The sequence below is a fragment of the Parus major genome, chromosome 13 (assembly GCF_001522545.3).
Source record: "Parus major isolate Abel chromosome 13, Parus_major1.1, whole genome shotgun sequence".
Taxonomy (NCBI): domain Eukaryota; kingdom Metazoa; phylum Chordata; class Aves; order Passeriformes; family Paridae; genus Parus; species Parus major.
Window position 1 is genome coordinate 6,941,799 of NC_031782.1, and position 23,035 is coordinate 6,964,833.

General features: G+C 48.0%; 1 protein-coding gene and 1 long non-coding RNA gene across 3 annotated transcripts; both read left to right on the top strand.

The window, feature by feature from the left end:
• Positions 1–10,171: 10,171 nt before the first annotated feature.
• On the top strand, positions 10,172–11,778 carry LOC107210534. Its single transcript, XR_001523950.2, has 3 exons — positions 10,172–10,302; positions 10,636–10,756; positions 11,679–11,778. It is a non-coding gene; the product is annotated as an uncharacterized LOC107210534 (long non-coding RNA).
• A 196-nt stretch (positions 11,779–11,974) lies between these two features.
• On the top strand, positions 11,975–16,585 carry LOC107210533 (leukotriene C4 synthase-like). 2 transcript variants are annotated; one of them, XM_015641467.2, is made up of 6 exons: positions 11,975–12,016; positions 12,992–13,164; positions 13,955–14,054; positions 15,064–15,134; positions 15,369–15,450; positions 15,851–16,585. In XM_015641467.2, exons 2-6 carry the CDS (start codon positions 13,107–13,109, stop codon positions 15,975–15,977), a joined length of 438 nt encoding a protein of 145 aa, XP_015496953.1. In that variant the 5' UTR covers positions 11,975–12,016; positions 12,992–13,106; the 3' UTR covers positions 15,978–16,585. The 2 variants fall into 2 exon arrangements, with proteins under 2 accessions (XP_015496953.1, XP_015496954.1); XM_015641468.3 differs by lacking the exon at positions 11,975–12,016 and adding an exon at positions 12,711–12,854.
• Positions 16,586–23,035: the final 6,450 nt, after the last annotated feature.

Here is a 23,035-nt window from a genome sequence, read left to right on the forward strand (position 1 = left end):
TTTAAACACAACTGAAGACTTGCCAGCAACAGCAAGAGGCTGCCAACGCCTTGGTGTCCTGAGGGCATCAGTGATGCCGAAAACCTTTCACAAAGAAGAAAATGCTCAATCCCCTCAGCTCTCTGAGAGCCAGGCTACAGAGACGGGCTGTGAGTGTGATCAGCAGCAAGGACAAAAGAGGAACGCTGTGCTGGAACAGAGTCTTTCCACTTTAGCTCACACATTTCAGATTCACCAGATCAGAGACTGACTGGCAATAGCCTCCCTGAGCTGCTCATGGCTCTGTGATAACTCCTCTGTGATAACCTCTTGAGTTGGTACCACCTTGCCTGGTACTGGTCTAGATGGCTCAGGGCTCATGCTTTGTGTATTTGGAAGCAGTTGTTTGTTTTGAGGAACCAAAAAATCAAACCCCAAAACCCAAGAAACTCTCCCAAAAACCACAGAAAACCCCTCACAAATCCACAGCAAAAACAAACAAACAAACAAACAAAAACCACTCCCCCCAAAACAAACAAAAATAAATCATTTTTCAGTGGTCAAGTTTCTGAATGTCTTAAATTTTGACAGATTGATTAATGGCAACTGAAATTCTGTTAAAACACAGACCATCCCAGGGAGAAAGGAAAGAGGTAAATGTGTTTATTAATGGAAGAGGGGCAAGATGATGTGCAGACTGACTCTAGGAAGGAAGCAAGGAAGGAAGAAAGAAAGCGTCTTCTTCTCCCATAACATGTGATTGCTCTGGGGCACACTGAGGTCCCATGGTCAGGGTTGCTCAGAAGCCTACACCTACTTCCCACTTGCCCTTTGGCTTCAGGCTACAAGAACCCCTCCAGCCCTGCACAAGAAGCCAAGCATCTGGAGCCAGATGCAACCTCGGGTTAACCGAGTTGGCCTCAGCATAGTGCTCTTCCTCAGCCCTCTGCTTTACACACCACATCCTCTTAAAAAACAAGCAAAATCATGGTAGTGTTACTGCATTCCTGACATGCCATTTAAACAGCACAAGGCCACCACCTGGAACCCCTGGCCCATCTTAGTCCCAATTTACTGAAGTCAATAAACAAGGAATTAGCAGCACTTATCTCAGTAACCTCTCCAGACTGGCCACTCTCCCACTTGCAATCATCAGCTGCTGGACCTGAAGAGACTGGATAACAGAAAACATACATTTCAGCCATTTTAATGGCTCTTTGTCTGTGTCTGATGAAAAAACCCTCACCACTCTCTTCTTTTAAGGACAACAGAAACCCAGATGTGGTCAGTACCCTGCACACTGTCTTTTGATCCCTATTTTTTATACTTCCCTACTGTTTTCACTTAAATCTTGCATGTGGTTTTACACTGAGCCTCTTTCTACTACCAGTGTGCCACCCTCCATGTGGCTTCCTCCTGTGTGCTCATGTGGCTGTTCCGTGGCTGGCGTTGGGCGCCTGTCCCAGCTGAAAGCAAATCAAGTAAAAGACACATGGTTTGATCTCTGCTGGATTAGCAGAATTAGCTTTTTGAGGAGCAGTGCAGATGTAGACGTGCCTGCACGACTTGAGAAATTGAACCTCTAACACCCAGTGCAACTACTGATGAAGGCAGGTTAGTGCTGAAATACTCCACTGTCAGCACAGCCTAGGTGGGACATATTCATTTGTCCCTGCATGGAGCATCATCTTCTGGTGGATGGTCCCTGTGGAAAACTGAGACGACCTACTAAATTGCCATCAAGAGCTCTGTAAGTCAGTGAGCTCTGTAATGTGCAGGAGGGACTTGCTTCTGAGAAACAACCCCCCCAAGGAAAACTGCTTCCCAGTAACAGCTCCTTCCCCATCGTGGGTGAGATGTACGGAGGAGCAAGTGCCCGCAGGGAGGGTCACAGCACAGCTGCTCTGTGGCCACGGTGGCTGCAACCAGCCAGCAAGGATTTCATGTGCACTCACTGTATCCCTAATAACCACTGGGTCATAGGTTGGAGCTGCAGGGCAGAGGGACTTTGCACATTTAGCTCCCTCTTCAAAAACAACAGCAGTGCCTCAGCTGCTCAAGGGGGGTGGTCCATGCTGGGGTGGGGTTCACCTATGCTCACCCCAGAAGGATTTCAGCAGATGGGAGGGCAAGGCAAGTGTGATCCATATCTATTTTCCAAATGAAAACATAAGGGAAGTGCTTTCTCTTTACGCTGTACTCTCCCGTGCTTTTCTAAGGACGGCGCAGGGGGCTGGACGAGGGAAGTTTAACACGGCAGGTTATAATCAGCAGGGGGAGAAGCTCCTTCTGCTGTTTTCTCCCTGGGCACGTCCTGCGAACACCAGCTGTTCCAAACCGCAGCTCCCCGCTGCCTTCTGGTGGCAAATATTCAGTGTGGATCTTTCTCCCGGGCCGGGATTCTCCTCCCAAGCCGGCGCCAAGGCACTTGCACAGGGCCTGTGGTTTGGGGCCCCGTCTCACACCCTTCCCGGCCTCGCCTGCCCTCCCCTCCCTGCAGAGCCGTGCTGAAATTCCGCCTCTTTTCTGCAGAAAAAAGCTCCATTCTGTGCCAGGAAGGAAGGGGATAAACAAACCCTGTGGTTTGAAAGATCCAACTCTGCCTCCAGAAATTAGACATGTCTCCAACGCTTCTCTGCCTCACAGGAGCTCCAAGATCCTGGCAGCCCTTTATCAACATCCCCAGAAAGTGCAGGCACCTCCGAGGCTCCGGATGCCCAGGCTTAGGCGGTCGGGAATGGAGAACAGATTTCCATTCCTGGTTGCTGGGAGCAAACCAGCCAGCAACGAAGGGCTTATAGGATTTGTTGCTGCTTGTGTTTGTGACAGACATCTCCTAGGGAAGGATTAGCTTTGGGGTCCGGAGGTGGTCCCATGCCTGCCTGGCCTCCAAAGCCCAGCAGGAACAAAGAGTGTGCTGAGGGTTTTGTCACGGCCTGAGTGCCCGGCTGCCAAGCTGTGCTGTGCCCATGGCACAGATGTGGCAGCACGATGAAGGTGAGGACCACAGCAAACCCCTCCTTCCAGCCCACTGCATGGGGCTTTGTGCACTGGAAGTGACTTTGGTGTTCCTCCAGAATTTTCTGTGGGAATATGCTGCGTTTTCTTGCATTGCTGTGGCTGGCAAAACCAAAATAACTTTACAATGAGGTGTGCATTCCGTCCATTGGTTGCAGAGGAATTTACTTTCAATCACTTGTTGCCAGTCTGAACACTTGCCCAAAAAGTGTATAGAAATAGGAAAAAAAAAAGTGCACTGTGGAGATGTGCTGGAGGCTTCTTTTATAGGGGTGTCTATGTTTTTATTGTATCTTAACCCATGAGGCCCTTGAAGTGTAGGGTGAACATGAGCCTATGGTGTCCTCATTATTTTTGTAGACAGCTGAAAAGCCTTTGGTTGGGAAGCCAAGGCTGTTCATATCATCAACAATCACCCTGAGAACCTTGGAGCCCTACCCTGCAGCAGAGGGCTCTGCTTTGGAGCTGCTTGTTCGTGACAAAGCAGAGACAGGGCCCTGATGACTGTATTAACACCAAACACTTCTGCCCATTCCAACTCATTCCAAGGCAATAGCAGTGCCTATCCTCCAGGCTCACCTACAGAGTTTGAGCCTTGCTGCCACTTGCTGTTTGATTATGGGGGAATGAAAGGAAATTATGCTTAGTGCTATTTCAGAAATCAAAGAACCCTTTTAAAAAGCAGATGTAGGCAAGAGCATGTCAACCAAAGAAGATAAGTGTGAATCTGGGATTCACAGGATTTTCTTCCAGTTCAGAGTAAGGAAAGTGAGCAGCACAGCCCTAAGCATGTGATGTTCTTGCTGTTCTTTACTGTCCTGATCTTAGCTTCATGCCAGTCTTCAGTGCAGCTGACTGAAAGCTGGAGATTGTTAAAACCCCCTAAACATGGCCATTCTAATAGTGTTTCCAGGGAAAATAGTGAGTCAGAGATTATGAAGCAGCACTGTGGCTGTGTGCAAGTGCAACAATCAGTGCAGTATTCTCAGCAGAGTTAGGAGATGCAGAAACCTAAGGGAATATGGAGGTGGGGATTTATTTCAGAACTGGCTGGCTATTAAAGCAAGCAGAAGTTGGGGGGGTGAAAGTCTTCCTTTGCTACTTGGACAGATGGGGAATGAAGGTGGTCTAGTCAGTCACAGAAAATGCTTGGCATGAGAGGGAAAGGAATGTTTAAGGTTACAAAAGTGAAACATGACAACCTTTGGTTTCATTTTCAAGTCAAATAGTGCAGAATTAGATCTTATCACTCAAGACTTGAATTAATCATGGGACAAGTATTTTAACTGAAAGAAATAGATCAAATCATAAAGGCAAGCTGCTACCAAGCTCAGTGGAAACTCAAAAGAATGAGGAGGAATGAAGAGAGAGATCTGATTAAGAGTAATAAAAATATCATCTGCGCCTTAGGGAATGTTGGTGTTCTCAAACACAAATTCATTCCATAGTCAAGAATATGGTGCTTTCATTTTCTGTCAAGACACTGGGCTGGGTAAGAGCTTGAATTCTTTCAGAGTGGGCTAAGTTCTCCAAGATGAAGAGGCTGAGCTGAGCTGCCCCCTCATTTGACTTTGTAGAAACTGTGGGTTATAACTATCATATGCATATCAAATAAGCTCACTATTGTGATTTTACATTTCCAATTCTTTTCTTTCATTGCTTCTAAATGTCTTCCCCATTAGACTCTCCTTTTTACAAGTGCATATATGTGGAACTGGAAACAGTCACTGACTTACTTTGTAGAAGCACAACATTCTCTTCATTATTTTGGGTTATTTTAATCTAAGTCTTTGTCCTATGAGCGGGTACATTTTTAATCTGTCCATCAGCTCAATGACAAGGCTCTTTCCTTTTCTTTCTGCAGGACATATCCCACCCAAGGTAAAAGTGGGCTGAGCTGTGAGCTTTCTGCAGTCCTAGATAGACTTTTGTTAGGGGATGTTTTCTGATAACATTTTACAAGGCAGCAAAAAGAATCAAAGACCCTTCTCCCTTTATGTATATACAGATGTAAATCTGAGGCAAACTCAAAAAACCCCAAATGAAATTTGACATTATATCTACCTATATGAATCTGGTTAAGAAACGCTATATTAAGGATGAACACGATCACTGGTATAAGAAATGATAAATTCTGAAAATGTTGATAATTTGAGGACTTTGGGAAAGATTTTAACTAATTTTTATAGGAGTAATCAAAGTGTTCAGCAGATAGTAGCTGACTGTGTTAATCTATTGTAAATATTGAACCTCTGGAAATTATAGGTGGAGATTTATCTGTTTGCTTTAGTAATAACTTAAACACTGGTCCCTGATAAGTGCTGTACCAACAGACTGGATTAGTTTTGGATCTCTGCAAGTGCTGAACAAAAGCACTAAATTGTGATGCAAAACAGCAAATCCCAGCACTCACTCAGGGCTTTCAAATAGCACAGCCCAGGCTCCTGTGTGCTATGCTGGGCTGTGCTTTGCCTCCCCAGGGCCCTGGATAAAAGGCTGCTCTGATCCTGCAGGCTGGGAGGCAGGGAATGGATGCTGTCCTACAGACTGAAGCTGGCATAGCCAGGAGGCATCAAGCACCGACTTGGCACTGAGAATTCCCCTAACGGGAATGGCCACCATCAGGACATGTCCAGTTAGGCAGCATCCCAGTCCTGGGCAGCATGGAGCAGCAGGTGGATGCTGGAAAATGGGTGTTCTAAAGTGAGATACAACAGGCAGCAGGATGCACATGCCAGTACTGTCCATCTCACCTTACTGCCCTCACAGGCAGAAATCTAAACCACTATGACCACATGGTTTGAGGACAGACAAGACGGCTTCTGAGGGATTTATCACTAATAAAATCTTCCTTAAGCATTGAACACACCTCACTGTAAGAGGGCAATGGAATCATGTCAGGAAACTGGAAACAGTGAAATACTTATTCTGTAAAGGCTACAGGAAATTCTGGAATTGTAGTAGGTTCTTTCTGCCTTTTTCCCCAGCAGAGGTCCACTAGAACAGAGTGTGTTCCCTAGCAGAAGTGCCAGTAGAACAGCTCTACCAAGGAGCTCAATAACTTCCCCATGTCACTCATTGAATCCTCTTCTTGTCAGAGCACTTAGAGACACCATCCACCTTGCTTCCAGGCTTTGGGAGGCAGAGTCACTAAAGTAGCATCATTTCAATTGCCATTTCAGCCTCCCAATGGTTAAAAACAAGGGTGTGCAGGCAAGTCTGGTATTTAGCACTGTTTTGTTAAATTCTTTTACACAATTGTGTCATGCAACCATTTCACACCCTAAAAATAAATCCAGCTGGTTCTTAGGCAAATCCTTTGTCCCGCTGTGGGATTGGTCATCAGTGTATGACTGCTCAGAGATGGCTTCTCATGTTTGGCCAGAGTTCCCTGTTGTTGATACTTCTTAGAGGCCTCTGGGAGGAAAGAGATTTTCTAACCATGTCTGTCTGTCCTGGCTTCCCAGGGCACAGCCCCTCACTGCCTGCCACCATGGGCCAGCACCCCCACAGCTGGGGAGGCTGAAGTCACTCAGAAGATGCTGGAAGACCAGGGCCAGGATGGTGCCTGGTCCCAGTGGCACCTCTGGGACTGCTCTTAGTCCAGCTTTGCAACCCAGAAGCTGGGACAGAAGGCGAAAGGGTCAGAAGAGGTCTCCACTTTTGGTACCTTAAATGGTGTCCCCCAAATTGAGATGCTGGGGTAGGAGTTACCTGCCCTTGCTGGGGGACAGCAGAGCTGGGTCAGCATTCACAGAGTGTCTGGGCTCCATATGGGGCTGGAGGAGTCAAGTTCCTGTGGCAGCTCTCCCCAGGGACTGCTCCCAGCCCCACTCTCCCTGCAGTTGCCACCACTGTTGAGTACACACAGGTCAGCTTGACCTTTGCCAGTCTCTGACACACAAAAGCCACAAAAATTTATGTCCAGTAACCAAAAATCCGTCTGCTCCCACACTCACATCTTGCTCCCATGATCTGTAGTTGCTTCTGTCTCCCTGCTTGTGCCAGCAGGAGATGTGGAGGCTGGCTCTGTTTAATTTCTCCTTTGGAGACAGGAGAAGAAACAGAGCCTGTTTGTGTTCCTCTGTGCTCAGTGCTATGTGACCCAGGCAGCCTCTTCACTCTGCTTCCAGCGCACTCGCAGGCTCCCAGCTGCAGCACGGTGCCTGTGCCCCTCACTGGCTGCATCCCACCCCCTCTCTGGGCTCCATTCCTCTGCCAGAACATCACTTGGGGCATCTTCTGGGGGTATGAGAATGAAGGAGTTCAAAGAACAGTCCAAACGATGGTCTGCTCTCATCCACAGAATTTGCATTTGATTCATTCTGAAGATATATTACAAATCTTTTGGACACTACTGTCATCAGTGGAGCTCTACAGAAACATCTCTCAGTTTCCTGGCCTCAGTGCCTTCCTTCTGCCCTAGCACAAGTTTGTCCATGGGCCTCATGCTGATGGCTGGACACTCTGTGGTCTCACCTTCTGTATTTGTCCAGCTGAGCTGTGTTACAGACGGGGTGACACAGGGCAGGATGCTCAGCGGGCTTGGGTTTGGGCACAGTCCCACAGCACTAAGCAAGGAGAGAAGAGCATCTCCAGTGAGGACTATGGCAGATCTCCCCCCAAACCACCTCCTTTCTCTCAACCCCATGTGGGACAGAACTTTGGTGTGAAAAGTCATCATAAGGCAGGGGGACCAGTGCCCTCCTGATTGCCCCATCCCTGAAGATGACTTTGCACAGCAACACCTCCCCTGACTCTTTGGGAATTCCCTGGCGAATTCCCCTGATTCTTTCCCTGTTTCTGACAAGCCAAGGGTCTCTTCTTTGCAGGAGACCTATGAGGAATTCCAGTCTTCCCCCTGGAAAATGTCTCCTTAGAGCTGTCCTTACTCTGCCCCTCTCCAATGCCTTGTCTAGCTTTTGCTCATCACCAGGTAGGGCCAGCCAGCATCTGGGTGTGCTGGTCCAAACAAGATAGAAATGCTGAACAGCTCTATTTCTTCACCTTTGTAATTTAGGAAAAGGGAACTGCACTTCATGACCACTCTTCAGCCTTTGATGTATTCCAATATACCCTGTACACTTGCAGTTTTTTTCCCACATCATTATAGGATAATACTGAGTGTATGTTAATAAGAACTTCCAAAGATGTTTGAAAGGCTTGTTTGTTCCTCTGCAAAGGGAAATCCTCCCCCTCCCTGACATGTGCACTTTTCGCTCCAAAGATTTATTCTTCAAGTGAGCCACTTTTTGGCATTGTTCCTTTTTGTTTATTAGCTATTCCTGACTTTCTGTTGAACAGGAGGTAGGAAAATTGCCAAAACACATGGAAAAGGCCTTCCTTGTGTGACAATAACACAAGACAAGGCAGGGCAAGAGAGACATTTAATTAATACTTTTAACAGATGTTGATCATAAATGAAGGGGTATAATGCATTTGCATGTACCCGTGCCTTCGGATGATGAATTAAGGGAAGAGTTTTGGCATTGCTTTTATACTGATGTGCCCTCCAGTCAGATTTAATGTGCATGTGGATAAAGCTCACCAAACTCCATTAAAAGAAAGCTTTAAAAAATTTTCTCCAAACTATCCCTAAATAAATGAGTATATATATTAATTTATGTGGTTTTCCAAAGACTCAGCTTTCCATCTAGCTTTCTAGAAAATTACTTTTTTATGTTTTCCCTGTTTGATGTCTAAAGTGAAGCCTTTCTCCTTTCCTGAGATGAGAAGTGTTGTCAATAGATGCTTGGCTATGGTCCTGCTCCATGCAGAAGCATTCAAGCAGCTCAGAGATTGGTTTGGTCCCTAGAAATTTTGCTATAACTAAATATTTGTGAGTATTTCTGTGACCTCTTTGATCTGCCATAGACATATAAATGCCAGGAATATGGTTGAAACTGGTCTGGATGAACAGGCTAAGGCACCTCTCCAATATACACTGAGTTTGTACTCCAAGAGATGAGTTGTATAATGCCAACCTGGATGCTGCTGAGAAAACCAACCACCTGCTCTTTTACTCTGTGAAAGGAGGACCCTCTGGATAGATGCTCATTTTAGGAAGATATAATAATTCTTGTCATGCAAAGCTTTTATGTTTTTTTCAAAATGCAGAACCCAGGACACATTTCAATGCACTCAGGAGATCTGATCCAGCTTATTTCTTGCTCTGAGTCCTGTTGGGAGTCACAGAACAGAAATTGTCTGCAGCTGTCTCCACTTCCTGGGAACACGTGGCCAGTTTTGCCTTTCTAATGGGTAAATTAATGAATTCTTTTTTCTCTCACCATATTTTTAGCATGTTCTTCCTTTTACAGATGGAAAATCCAAGAATTCCGGGAAAATCTCAACACATGTAGATCTGAGTTTAAGAGAAGCCTCCATGGGAATGGGAGGTCAGGAGGGCACATTGCCAACCCCCCACCCTGCCCTGAGGAGCTGTGCTTGAACAGACTGAGTTGCTCAGAGCTGAGCTCTCTTCTCTTTCTCTTGAACTAGAAGAATTCTTTCTTCTCTGTGAGAAAAAATTCTTTTGAATGAACCCTCCCCTCTTTTTTAATTTGTGGTTGTTACAAAGACAGTAACTGTTCTCACAAGCAGTTCCACAGTCACAAGTTTGGATGTACCTAGTGGCTGCAAAAGGATTCAGAGGGAAAGGAAGCACAAGTACGACCTGCACTAGAAAATATCTCCATATTTGTGCAGTAGGATTGGAAGAACGAGGAACCTCCATGCTTCACAGCTGAAGGGTGAGTTGTTCATCTGTGAAATGTTCTCTCTTCCACTGACAGAAAGCTCTTGAGCCGTTGTATGCTCCTGAAATACATTTCCAGGGGATGTTACTGCATGTAACGGTGCTGGACCCAGCACTGCTGGCTTCTCCTTGCCCTGCTGCTCTGGGCAAGTAATAGGTGCAGTATACTCTATGGATGCTTGAAACTCCTCCAAGGCATTGTGTTGATCATTTTTCTTCCCAAGATTATTTTTAATCCCTATTGGTGTTGCAGTCCAGCTCAGAGTGTATCTCTACATTGAAAATTAGGATGCAGAAAGGATTATTGGCTGCAGGAAGAGGTGGCAAAAGCAGCCATGGGCATAGAGAAATGCCTGCAGTGATGACGCAGTGGGAGGTGTGAGGACTTTGCCCTGTACCCTCTGACGTGGGGCCACATTCACATGGCATAACCTGGAGTGCAGAGCCAGGGAGTGGAAGAGGGGTGAGCGTTTCAGTAGCTCCTGCCCAACAAATCCACCCTGAACTGCACCTGGGACTGCAAGACTTGTCTGTGTCAGCCTCGGAGGGTGAGGATTTGCAATATGCTGCCATCCACGGGTGCTGCCCACCCATGACAGTCTCACCCAAGGGCACTTGGTGCTGGGACCGGGGTACTTGTGCCTGTTCCTTGTAAGCATTGAGGGAGAATGGAAAATAAAGTGAGTTCTGATGGTGAGAAACAGGGACAAGAAAAATGTTGTGCTCTCCAGGAGTTTAAAAACAGATTGAAAAATTATGCTTATGGAGGAGGGAGGAGGAGGGGGGAGACATGTGTTCTTGTTTATTCATTCATATTTCTATTGGTCTTTATTATGTTTAGACCATGGTAGATGATGACACTAGAAATGTTTTGTATTTAGTGATGATCTGGAGAGCAGGAATGCTCCATGGCAGCCTGTGCAGCTCCTCCTGGCCCAGATTCCATTGCACATATTTGACACTGTTGATGCAGCTCACAGTGCACTGTCATCTGATGGAGGTGTAAGCTCAAAATTTTTTGCTCAGTTGTTTTCTTTATTTTCTTTCACTAGCAGGCTGTTATCAGACAGGAGCAGAGGGAAATCAAATATCATTAAGCTCTGCAAGACCTCTGCCCTTCTTGAGCTGACACAGGGGAGCTCTTAATTTCTTTGACAACTAAATAGAAGAAAACAAAACACAGTGTTCCTCATTTTTCTAAACAGTCACTGACATGAAAAAGATTCAATTCTGAAATAAAGGAATTAATCTTAGGGCTGGTGTTTGAAAAACAATAGGGTGTGTATTTGATATTTGGAAAAATACTAAGCTGGGACATTGTTACAGCCATTTTGGGTGCCTTTGTAGCTTATAGAGAGGCAGAAAACCAGAAGCAGCATATTGCTTCTTTGAAAGCCTATCAAAGACATCAGTCATACAATGTAATTTCTGTAAATTGATTTAATACTATTAATCATTAATCACTAATAATTTCTATAACAGTGGTGTTCAACAATCACTTTGTCTTTCCTTTCCTTTTTCCCTGATTTGATGGAAGAATTCTTTGAATGAAGAGAGAGGAGGGAAACAAAGCTGGTGGTCCCAGCAGCTTCTGTCTGTGCCAGCTGTTGTGCTGTTAGATGGGAACTAGATAAATGGGTCTCTTCTGACACGTGAAAATGTAATTTTCTTTTTGCTATGTCCTGATGAATTCTGCAGGTTTTTCCCCTGTTGGGGGTTAGGTGTCCATTTCTTGTTGTTCTGGCTTGCCCGTGGAATTTTTACCCATTAGTTGCGGGGAAAACCTAACTGTGGGTACTTAGTAGGTGCTCGACAAAGGACAAAAAGTGGCCGGGCCCAGAGCGGGAAGGGGGCAGGAAAGGAGGGTGGGGACAGTTTGGCAGTCTTTATTCGGCTTCGGGGAAAGACATTCTTTTTTTTTGAGGTGCGGAGCTGCTGCGGTAGAGGGAAGGGAATTTCGCCATCACCCAGACGGAGCGGCTGCTTCTTCTCCTTCTTCCCTCTTTGTTGGTGGCCTCACACCCCCTGTCCTGCCGGGACGTGTGGCAGTGCCAGCCACCACCGCGGAGCTGCTGATACACCTCAGCCACCGGCCCAGGATCTCAGCTCATCCCTGCTGATACACCTCAGCCACCGGCCCAGGATCTCAGCTCATCCCTGCTGATACACCTTATCCACCAGCCCAGGATCTCAGCTCATCCCTGCTGTTCCAGCCGACTGTTCCTCAGAGCCCTGCAGGAGCACCGGGACTGACTGCCCAAGGTGGTTTGTGAATTCAAACCCCTCCATTCCGTCTCAGCCGAGAAAGCTGTCACTGGGTCCCTGGTTCTGTTTTCTTGCTAATGCTGTAGTTATTGTTGTTTGTTTGCCTGGTTATACTAGTAAAGAACTGTTATTCCTATCCCCAGATCTCTGCCTGAAAGCCCCTTGATTTCAAATTTATAATAATTCAGAGGGAGGGGGTCTACATTCTTTCATCCCAACAGAGGCTCCTGCCCTCCCTAGCAGACACCTGTCTTCTAGAACCAAGACATCCCCACAAAGAGCACACTCCGGTGTTTTTGGTGTGAATTCATTGGGCAGAGGATTGATCAGAAGCCTTAGATGCACATCTCCCAGCCTTTCAGGGACGCAGGCTGGTTCTGAAACCCCCTTGGTGTCTGACAGTCATTCTGCAGGACCCATTCCCAAATAGAATATCAGTGTGCAGGACAGATCTAGAGACCTTTTGTACTTTACCACTTCCTCTTCTCTCTTACCCTCTCAGAGTTTTTCATGCAGGGTCTCAGTGTTGTGGCCATAAGTCATTCTCTGTGCCCAGCACATGCTATCCAGAGTCTGTGTAGGATTATGTACACAGGGATATGTACCTTGGAATGCTGCCTGTGCTCTGGTGTGACACAACAGCCCAAGCAGAGCATTGGTTTCTCCTGCAACATCAGCAAAGGGGATGTGCCCTGGCCTAAAGCAGATGCCCTGGGGGGAGTGGATTAGTGGGCTATTGAGAATGTCCATCCATTCAGCTCCCAGTTCCCTTATCTCTCACGTTTGTCTCTCTACTGGCTTTTCCACCTCCTTATAACTCTGTTCCTGGAAAAGGGTGGGTGGGAACGGAAACACTCCATTAAATCTGTCTCCATTTATTCCATTTCCACAGTGCATATGATAATGGGCATGCCAGACTCCTCCCGGGTGTCAATACCACAAACTAAATCTTTGCTTTGTTTGTTCAATTAGAACGAACCCAGGCTGTCAGGCTACCATCGTAAACTGCCACATCAGCAAGGATTGCACCTGGCCAGAGGAACTTCTGATCAAGAAATAAGCTTTTCTAGAGCCTTGAAAAGTCAGTATGTTGGATCAGATTCATTGGCTGGCTGCTGTGACAGTCCTGGGAGTCCTGGAGCAAGGTAGGGGCCATTAGATGCATGTATTCAAATAGTGGCTGGGTCAATCTCCTGTAACTCCACAGATTTTCTTTTGCTTTCATATTTAATGTCTCCTGTTGCACTGGCACTTCACTGCTTTTCAGACAGTGAACTGATATCTTGTCTGGGTTCTGGAGAGCATTCAGCCAAATGAGTGAATGGGAAGTCCTTTTTCTGAACTGACCTACCCCCTTTTTGGTAGATCTTTCCCCTCTACATGTAGGATTTCCCTCTTTGGGTTTATGGCAGTTCCTGAAGTGCATGTAGATGTGAGCATACAAAGAGCTCTGCAGTGTGAAAGGGTGGAAGGATGGGCTGTGGTTGGTCACATGGAACATCTCCCACTCATAAGTCCACATTGCATGACAATTTAATTCAGTGTCTGGTTGGCTTATCTGTGGCATCAGTTCCATCCCTACACAGATATCAGAATTTAGAAGAGGAGAAAAATAAAAGACTAAAAAAACCTTGAAATTGTCGGTAGTAAAGTGCATCTGAATTGTGTAACAATTTTACCATCTGCCAATTATGCAAGAAAGCAGATAACACTGGTAATACGTGACTGTATATTCCTTGCTGCGCTACAGCTCTGGGTCATTCCTTTTCCTTATCTAAAAGGAAACCTGTGATTTTATTCTAGCTTTCTCTGCTCAGTGGGGTGTGGGGTTAGGAGAAGACTGCAGATCTTTTTTCCCAGCCTCTGGCCAGCTCCTGACTCCACTGTGCATAGCCATAGGACTGACCAATGATACTTTTCTCTCTTTTGCTGCAGCCTACTTCTTCCTCCAGGTGATCTATGCTAGGAGGTTGTTTGGTGTTTCACCTCCAAAGATCTCAGGCCCTCCTGAATTTGAAAGGATCTTTCGAGCACAGTAAGAAAATCCTCTTACCTGATGTTTGTCAGATCTCATGTCACCTCACTGTTTTTCCCCTGCTTTGCTATTCCTTTCCTGGAACTGTAATTAAGCAATTACCTCCCTCAAGGATGATTAATGGGTTGAAGAGTCAACATCAGAATTGGGTTGGCTCTTGAGTCATAAACCAGCCACTGCTGATAAAAGCACACATGGATCTCTGATGTACGGTGAAGAGCTCCTAAAGACATAACCCTTGGTGCCTGAGACTTAGACTGTTTTTATCCAAGTGGTGTCCAAACCTCAGGCAGCTTCAGCTCTGCTCTGAATCTCACTCATGGACAAGGACAAGTTCCCAGAGAGATCTCAGCTGGAGCTGGGATAGGATAATCCAGCATCTCTGCTGTGACTTCTGTGCTAGGGCTGCAGTGGGGAGGGAGGAGCTTCCAGTGTTGTTGTAGCTGACCACTGGGAAAAAAAACAAATGAGTAGCTGGAGCTGGATGCCCTCAGCCATCCCCTTCTCTGCTCCTTCACTAGCCTAGACTCATCTAGCATCTTTTGGTGCTACTGGGCCTTTGGGAGGACAGGGCATGGCATACAAACAATCCCAACAGTTATGTGCTCCCTCCAACTCCTGCACAAAGCCCAGGCTGCTCTGGCCTTATCTGCTTGAGGGACAGACCTTCCCTACAGCTCAGGGATTTGGGGCATCAACAGCAGGGTTTGAGCTGCAGCACTTGGGAAGGAGCAGTGGGAGTGTTCATGGAGCCTTTCTGTGCACAGTCTGACCTGTGAATCTTTTACTTAATTTCTTGTACCCTGGAGACCCTGTTCTTTCCACTGTTTAATTTCTGTGAATAAAGCTGGGACAGGAAGTGCAGGAAAAGGAACAAGCCTGGACACTTTTTATGACAACATGAGTTCTAAAAAGCAAAATCCTTCAGTGTCTGGAAACTGCTAGGGGAAGCAAAAGAGGAAGAGCTTCTTTCCTTTCCCTAGTTTATAACCTTTCTCTTTCCTTCCAGGGTGAACTCCTCTGAGTATTTTCCCATCTTCCTGGCACTTCTGTGGCAGGCTGGACTCTTCTTCCATCAAGGTGAGAATATCCCTCTACCTGGTTTGTCACTGGATCTGTTCCCCTGCATGCTGCCCCAGTCCTCGGGTGCTACTCAACTTCTGAACAACAAATTAAGCAGTAATTCTGTCTCTGATGGGAGGGTAGAGCCAAAGGACACAGAGTCTCTATTCCTTCACTTTGGGCTACCTCCTTGGTTCCAAGTAGCTCTGAAAAGCCTTTGGAGACAATAACTGCGATCTCTCCTGAACACAGGTCTGGCTGCAGCCTTGGGTCTGCTCTATCTCTACGCTCGATACTGCTACTTTAAGGGATACAAGGCATCGTCCTCAGAAAGGTAAACAATCACACACACTCTTAGACACTCTTACACACACAGTTACACACTCACACACACCAGCACTCAGGGGAGTACATGGTAACCCCTGGGGGGTGTATTTTGGATTATAATCTGCTTTGGGAAAGCTCAAGACTCTTGGGTGCTCTGGGGCTTCTGCATAACTCAGCCTGGTCTCTGAAGCATAATGTGAGCATGGATACAGGGCTGGGGCAGCAACACAGGTACTGGGCAAGGCTGGAGCTGCCCCAAGCCCTTTTGGTTGTGTTTGCTCCCTTGAGGAGGAAGCTGGGATCCCACGCAGGGGGCAGGGGACAGCCTTTCCACCCACTTCTGCAGGGAGGAAGGGGCTGTTCCCAGGCGGGAAACTCGGTGTCAGCAGCTGCCTCTCTCCCACCAGACTCGCCCCGATATACTTCAGTGCTGGAGTCCTCTGGATTCTCATTGCAGTGTCAGCCCTGGGCATCCTGCATTTCTTCCTCTCTCACTATGTGGGGCTGAATGTCCTCCAGCGTCTGAGAGCATGACCCATCCTCTGTGTTTCATCACTGTCTTCATCTCCAAGCTCCCTCCTGCCTGCCTTAACAGACTGGCTGCAACTCAACAGCCCTCGATGAGAAATCCACCCTCACCTGAGCTTTTAACACCTCCTTCCTCACTGTCCAGCACTGCTGAGCTGTTTAGGAGATATTTTTCACCCATGACACTTTGTGTGCCAAGTGCTCCACATCTGGCGGCTCCAGTGTGTCTGATGGGGAAACAACAATCCCAAACAAGGACAAATAAAAGAAAACTCTTCTCAGTCTGAGTTTCCCAGTGAGTTGCCAAAGGGAAGTGCCATGTGTTCCCCATTCTCAGCCCAGGCACAGAACACAGATTCATGCCAGTTTTCCAAGGCCCACACCTAAGAAAGACATTTGTTTGGAACCAGATGTGGGCTGAGACATAACAAAAGAGGTGAGATATAAACTGGAGCAGCCACCAACATGTTGTGCAAAAGTCTGTTGGTGCCCTCATGCTGGTTATCAGCCACTCCTGTAAATCAGACTGTGTGAATCCATCACCACTTCACATGTGCCGCTTTGAACTTGGTCCAGTGACAATAGGCACAAATAAAAGGTCACTGAAGTTGCTGTCCCGGGTGTCTCTTTGTGAGAGTGCAGCTAGCAGAGAACAGAAACATGAGTGTGTGAGTGCAAGGTGGCTGCCTTTGTTTCCCTGAGATACAGTCCAAATGGAGCCTGCAACCCTGTGTGCCATGGGAGGAGAGCTCTGAGGAGGGAGAAGCTGATTTTTGGAGATGTTGAACTCATGGATTGGGTGCTGAACCACACAGCACTGAAAAGTGGTTTACCCAGTGCTCAGCTCCCTCCTGCATCAGCAGGGGCTGGATTTTCATGAGTTCAGTATTCACAATACTGATGCTTTTGGCCACTGGTGCCTTCATGTTGGTGCCACAGTTCAGGAAATGCCAGCAGTGCTCTGTGTGTCACTATGGGGGGAATTCACACCAAACCCAGAGAGTGAAAATAATTGCATGAGCATGATGCCAGTCCAACCACATAACCAGGCCCCCTGCTCTCCCCTCCTTTTCCCAGCAGTAGGCATATCTGGACTGTAAGAACAAAAGGCAGGGGTTTTTTGGAGGAAATGATTAATTTTTACTATTGTTTCTTTTCCTTCCATGGATTTTAAATTTGCTTCTCCAGCATAGCCCCCAGTCCACTTCCCTTTCAGGCTCTCCTGCCTTGGAGTCATGCTGCTGCATTGAAACTGACAAATGCTGCAGGGTAAGGCTTAAAGCCAAACAAAAATAGCTGTACAACACTTGTCTATGCAAAGTTTTCAGTGCAGCAGGGCCCCATCCTCGTGGGAATCCTCAGGTGTCACAGCAAGATAGATAATAACTTTTTCTCCTAGCATCTTTGGTGACACATTTCAGAAAAGTCTGAGCATACTTTAACCCTGGCTGTGCTTTAGCAAGGTCAGGGAGGAACAGATTTCACAGTGAGATTTCAGTTAGTCTTTGCATTAACAGGTCCTACCATGTCCTGAAGTTGTTCCCCAGTCCTTACTTTTCACCAGTTTAACCATTCACCTCTCAGAGTTAATGCGTAGGGACCAGCCCCAGCTGCTGGTGCAGGTCCTGACTCTGCATCAAAACTCTGCTTTCAGGGGTTAGTCCAAGTGGATACTCACTGGTTCTGCAGACACAATCTTTGTCTTTTATCCTACAAGCAGATTTCTAAACCCACTATAAACCTGGAGCCACTGCCCACCTCAGCCCCGCTTGTGTCCGCTCTGTGTGTGACAGGGCCGCAGGATGACTCAGAGGAGGGAAATTAATGATTCAGCAGTGAGATTGTAGCCGGCTTCTCCCCTTGGATGCACAGAAGACCATTAAAAATCCTGGCACAGCACAGTCAGGCTCTGGCCTTGGTGGCTGCCACAGAAAATCTGATGGGCACATAATCAGCCCTTCAAACACTGTCAGAGGGGCAATTTCAGATGCCTCGAGCAGAAGGGAAGTTGTTTCCCTCCACCAGGGCTGCTGTCATTGCTCTGCTGCTTCATCAGTCAAAGAAAACCACTTCATGCTGATCGATGGTTCAAACAGACGATGATTTTGGGAGTAATCTACTCATGAAGCTGCTGCCCAGCACCCTGTGCTGGGGCTGTATGGCACCGGTTTGCCCACCTGAGCCTGCTGCAGAAGTGCTGGGGGGCTGCACCTGCCACCGCGGGTCACCGTCCCGCAGGTGTGAAAGCCACGCCGTGAGCAGCAGAGTAAAGGTGATCCAGCCGCCAGCAGCACTGCCGCGCTCCTGTGGGCTCTGGTCCAGCGCTCAGAGGGAAGGTCCCACCGCTGCCCCTGCCATGGGGGGCCGGGCCCGCGCCGTGAGCCCCGCTCCCCTCGGGATCCGTGTCCCCGCTCCTCCCGGGATTTGCGCCCGCTCCGGCCGCCCCGGCCCCCGCCGCTTCCCCCGGGTGTCGGGAGAGGGCGCCGGTGCCCCGCGGCTGAGCGGGGGCGGGGCTGGGGGCGGCGGGGCCCGGGGGGGTCCGAGGGCAGCGACCACCGACGGCTCCGGACCCGCCGCCTGTGCCCCAGCAGCGCTGGCTACGCCCCGAGAGGTGCCCGGGACAGCGCTCACCAGGCAGCCGGCACAGCCACGGCCTCTGGCACTCATCCACCAACCCGCCTGCTTCGAGTTTGATCCGAGCTGGGCCAGGCTCTGGCTTTAAGGCATTGGGGAGGGGAGTCCTGGAGCCTCGCAGGAGTCTCCTGGGGACGCTTACGACAGACAAAGCAAAGTCCGCTCTGCGGACTCCAGAGCTCCTTTCTGCTTCCTCCCCTTAGGGCTGCCAGTTCATTGCCAACAGCGGGGGGGAAAAAAAAACACGTTTGGCGTGCGGTATTTGAATGCAAATTCACTCTGATAGTGCCACAGGCTCCCCGGATCAGCAGCCAGCCGGATGGGAGGCCAGCAGAGAGCAAAGGAAACCCGCAGAACCAGCGAGAACTTTTTTATCACAAGAGGTACAGAGGCTGAACTTGTAAACAAGCCTCTGTCCCCGGCGGGGCGGGTTCCACGCGAGTGACGGTGGAAGTGCAGAGCTCTGGCCCCGGACAGAGCAGCTGTCACCCGCCGCAGGCACCGCCGGCACGGTGTTCCCATCGCCGTGTTCCCAGGATCCCGGCCAGGTTCCTGCAAGGCTTTTGGATCACGGTGCAGAAGTTTGTAACTTATTATCTTGAAAGCTTCAAGGGCACCCGCGTCTACTTCCCTATCCTTGACGTGCTGGCCCGTGCCGGACACGGATAGGTCTGGTGCGGGCAGCGGCGGCTTTACAAGTGGCCACCAGACTGAAATATTGTGCCCTGGCATGAGGAAGAACAGCACCGGTACCCCCAAGCCCTCGGAAAAGCACCCCCAGTCCCTCCGGAACACGGCTTGGTGGGACGGATGGAGGACACCCTTGAATATCTCCGGGAAGCAGGGCTGCTAACTTTCTTTGGGCGAGGGGTGTTGTTTGAAAGTCCCGTGGGGCCGGGAAGGAGGGTGCAGCTGGTGGCCCCGGCTTTGTGGCACTGGCGTGTCAAGCGGGTTTCCATAGCACCAGCATCCATAACACGGGGCCAAAGCGAGGGAGAGAAGTAGGTCAGACAGGGCTAACAATACCGAGACGTGTCTATCTGTGGCTCAGCCTGACCCAGGAAAGGGGTGAAACGAAAAAGAATGGGAGAGGGAAAGAAAAAAGAAAGAAAGTATCCACAGTCTTAGCAATGAATTTCTTTCCCTCAGAAAAATGAGGACCTTTTAAAGCCACCTTTGTGTATCAGCGCTGAGCAACCGAGACTAGCACCCACCTCCTGCCCATCTGACAACGGGCTACAAGGGAATTCAAATGCTAATTTGGAGCCTGACTTCTCAATGGGCCTTTATTTCTGCAGCAGCACCAGGGGAGCCAGCCGGCTAAAGCTGTGGGGATGCAGTCTCCGGAACAGGACTGTGGGACACTTCCCTTTCCCCTCACCATTCCTCACCGTCACTTTGTTCCCCCTTGTCTTAGTTTTACCTGTTTACGTGCAAGTGACTTCAAGAGCAAGGAAAAAGAAAGGCGAGCACGTGGAGTTGTGTGAGTGAAATGCCCCCGCCAGTGACCCATTTTATGTGCTGAGTCTGCAGAGGCCTCGCTGTCGTTGTCACAGCATTTTGGGGGTTGCCTGCTTTGCAGTACGGTCGTTTTGAGCTATGTGTCCATCAATGCCAAAAGTAGGAAGAACATTATGGGAAGTGAGATCCAGAACCCTCTTGATCTGAGCAAAAATACAGACACACAGATCTGTTGGGCATGTAACAGAGCAAAGTCGGGGAAGGAGTGCTTTGCCCAAGGGGAGTTGGAGAGTGTGGGTGCAAGAGAGAGGTAGAGATTGACTGGGGTGAAGAGCAGGACTGTGGCTGACCTGTGTCATACCTAGGGCTGGAGAACACCGTATTTGGCTTAAACATCACCCCCACACCATCACAAGGAGATGAAGTAGTGGATGCAGGCACAGGGCGTTTCAGACAGGCCAGTGAGATCAGGCCCCTTGCCTGCAGGCAAGTTCTCCCTTTACATTAACCACAGGCCACAACCCAGTGTAGTAAAAACTGTTTCTGCACTTGATAGTGGGATAAAGTCCAAGAAAAAGCAAAGCTATCTCCAACTTTGTGTGTTAGCAGATTGGGAGGCCAGGAAAACACACATTCTAAAGTTAAAATTTGCCTCCTTCTCATCAGTTTTCTACCTCTCAGCAATTACCACTTGTAAGAGAGCTCCAAGAATTCACCTTTCCCCAGGTAAGGGCAGAGCCACAGTATATATAAAGATGGACAGGGCTTAACATGGCCTTTTGTGAATGCCCTCCCTCCAAAGGAAAACTGACCACCTGCTGTGGAACCTTAGGGAAGTGCATGCCCTGCTTCAGCCCCCACTAATGCTGTGCCAGCCTCTGTGTTCAGGGACTGAAGCCAAAAGTTATGTAGGAAGAGCAAAAGGGTCAGCACTCAAGAAAACTCACAGAGCACTTTCTGGAGTGAGAGAATAAAAGATCTGTACTTGGGCATGTGCGTCAGCTGTGTTGCTTTGATGTGGTATTGGTTGACAAGAGAAAGCTGGGTGACCCCAAATTACTAAGGCAACATTGCCTTCAAGGGGTAAAAGTCAGGGATCATCATTTCAGTGAGGCTGAAGCTAGTGGGCTGTTGTGGTCTGTGCTTCTGAGTCTGCAGTTGGCGAGTGGCTAAAATAGGCTCCATTTCATGAATATGGTTGGCCAGGATAACTAGAGCTCAGGACTGCTGTCTGCCCTGATACAGTACCACAGCACACTCTCACAACATTGCACTGAGTCACCCCACTGTCCAGTATCTACAGCTTATTCTCCATTTGGGAGGGCATGAAGAAATGCAGACAAGGCTCCTTGGAGGTATGTGAATGCCCACTTTCCCACGTCTCTCCTGGCACAGGTGAAATGCCAAGGTGCTTCAAATGTTGTGCCTGAGTGAAGAAACCTTTCCTGAGAGCAGCCTGATGAGCTCAGCACGGTGCTGCTCAGCCAGATGGCTCCTGGACCAAAGCTGACTCATGCCCAGAGAGCTCAGGCAGCAGAACAGACAGACACCTGCAGCACGCTGTGGGTGACACCTCACCCCGGCTGGCCCTGCACTCACAGAGGGGCAGCTCCAGCAGTAAAAACCAGGTGTTCTGCCTACTGCTATAATTCTAATGCTGCAAAAGTGAAATGGTGACAGGCCTGGGTTCCACTGACAAACAGAGAAACACCGGGCTGGTGAACTCTCAGCCCAGCCCTGAAAGGGTGCAACCATCAAGGGAGCAGAACTCTTCATTCTCCCAGTGGCAAAGGATGGTGAGCACAAACTGTAGATAAGCTGATAGCACAAAGGGAAGAATTATAGAGTCTAACAGTGCAGCAATGGCCTCAGAGAGAGCAAGGGACTTGAGTATCTGTTTTCCACTAAAACAGTGTTTATCAGCCTCTCCATCTATTTTCCAGCTTGGCCTCTTAGTGAATTACAGTTTAAGAAAGGTGGGAAACATGAGCTACACCCAATCTGTGCTGGAGACCACCATTTTCAGAGAAACGAATAAAGGTAAAAAACAAAAGTGAAAAGGAAGAAGTGTGGCAAAAAATCCTCTTAAATTGTCCAAAGCAAACATGGGAGGGAGACTGCACTGGTGAAGCTGTGAACCAGCAGCATTAGTGGGTGATGAACATGGTCATGTTATCTAATATGGCAGAACACACATCATGCATTTTTAATAGCATTGTTTAGCTTCTATTTGTCACAGCTAGAGGCTGTTTTGAAAGGCATGGGAAATAACAGAAAGGTTGTAATTGAATGGTAGGGCTTTTGACTGGAGGTCACACACAGAGAAACATGCAAAGGCATTTGTAGTATAAGACTTCCATGTATTCCCTGTTTTTAGAGCCCACATGAAAAACAAGTCAGCTGCAGCAGTGTTTACTGAGAATTAATCAGGTTTGCAGATTAAGTCTAAGATCCTGAATTATAGATGCTTATATGCAAATGTAAGGCACATGCAACACACATAGCTGAGACATGAAAAATGAACTCTGATGGTGGCAGCAGAAGAAATGGGTAACAGCAAAGGAGGAAAGGGAAGGCACATACAGTGATGATGGACTGAATTCTGTTGTCTCTTCAGAGCAGGCATTTAAGTTCTGATCAATTCTCCCTGTAATGGCAAATGCTGATCCATGAAAGAATCATCGGTAATTATTTTTTGCATTGCAAAAATGTCTCCAAAACCTACTCAGAAATGAGCATCTGCTTCACTCCCAGACACATAGAGTGTTTCCATATGTTTGGATGACTACAGAACCCTCAAAGCAGAGCTGCAGATTTTTGCCATTATCTACCCTGGAAAGATGTGCAAGCAAGATAACAAAGAGAGACTGGTATAAAACAGGAAATTGACCAGGTAGCAGGTTTCAAGATCTTACTTCAGTCCAGCTTAACACTCCACATGTTTTATGCATCTGTCTGCAGGCTAGACT

Coding starts and splice junctions, on each gene's coding strand:
- LOC107210533 (XM_015641467.2), top strand. CDS start 13,107: ATGTTGGATCAGATTCATTGGCTGGCTGCTGTGACAGTCCTGGGAGTC. Junction 13,165..13,954: donor CCTGGGAGTCCTGGAGCAAG/GTAGGGGCCATT, acceptor CTTTTGCTGCAG/CCTACTTCTTCCTCCAGGTG. Junction 14,055..15,063: donor GAAAGGATCTTTCGAGCACA/GTAAGAAAATCC, acceptor CTTTCCTTCCAG/GGTGAACTCCTCTGAGTATT.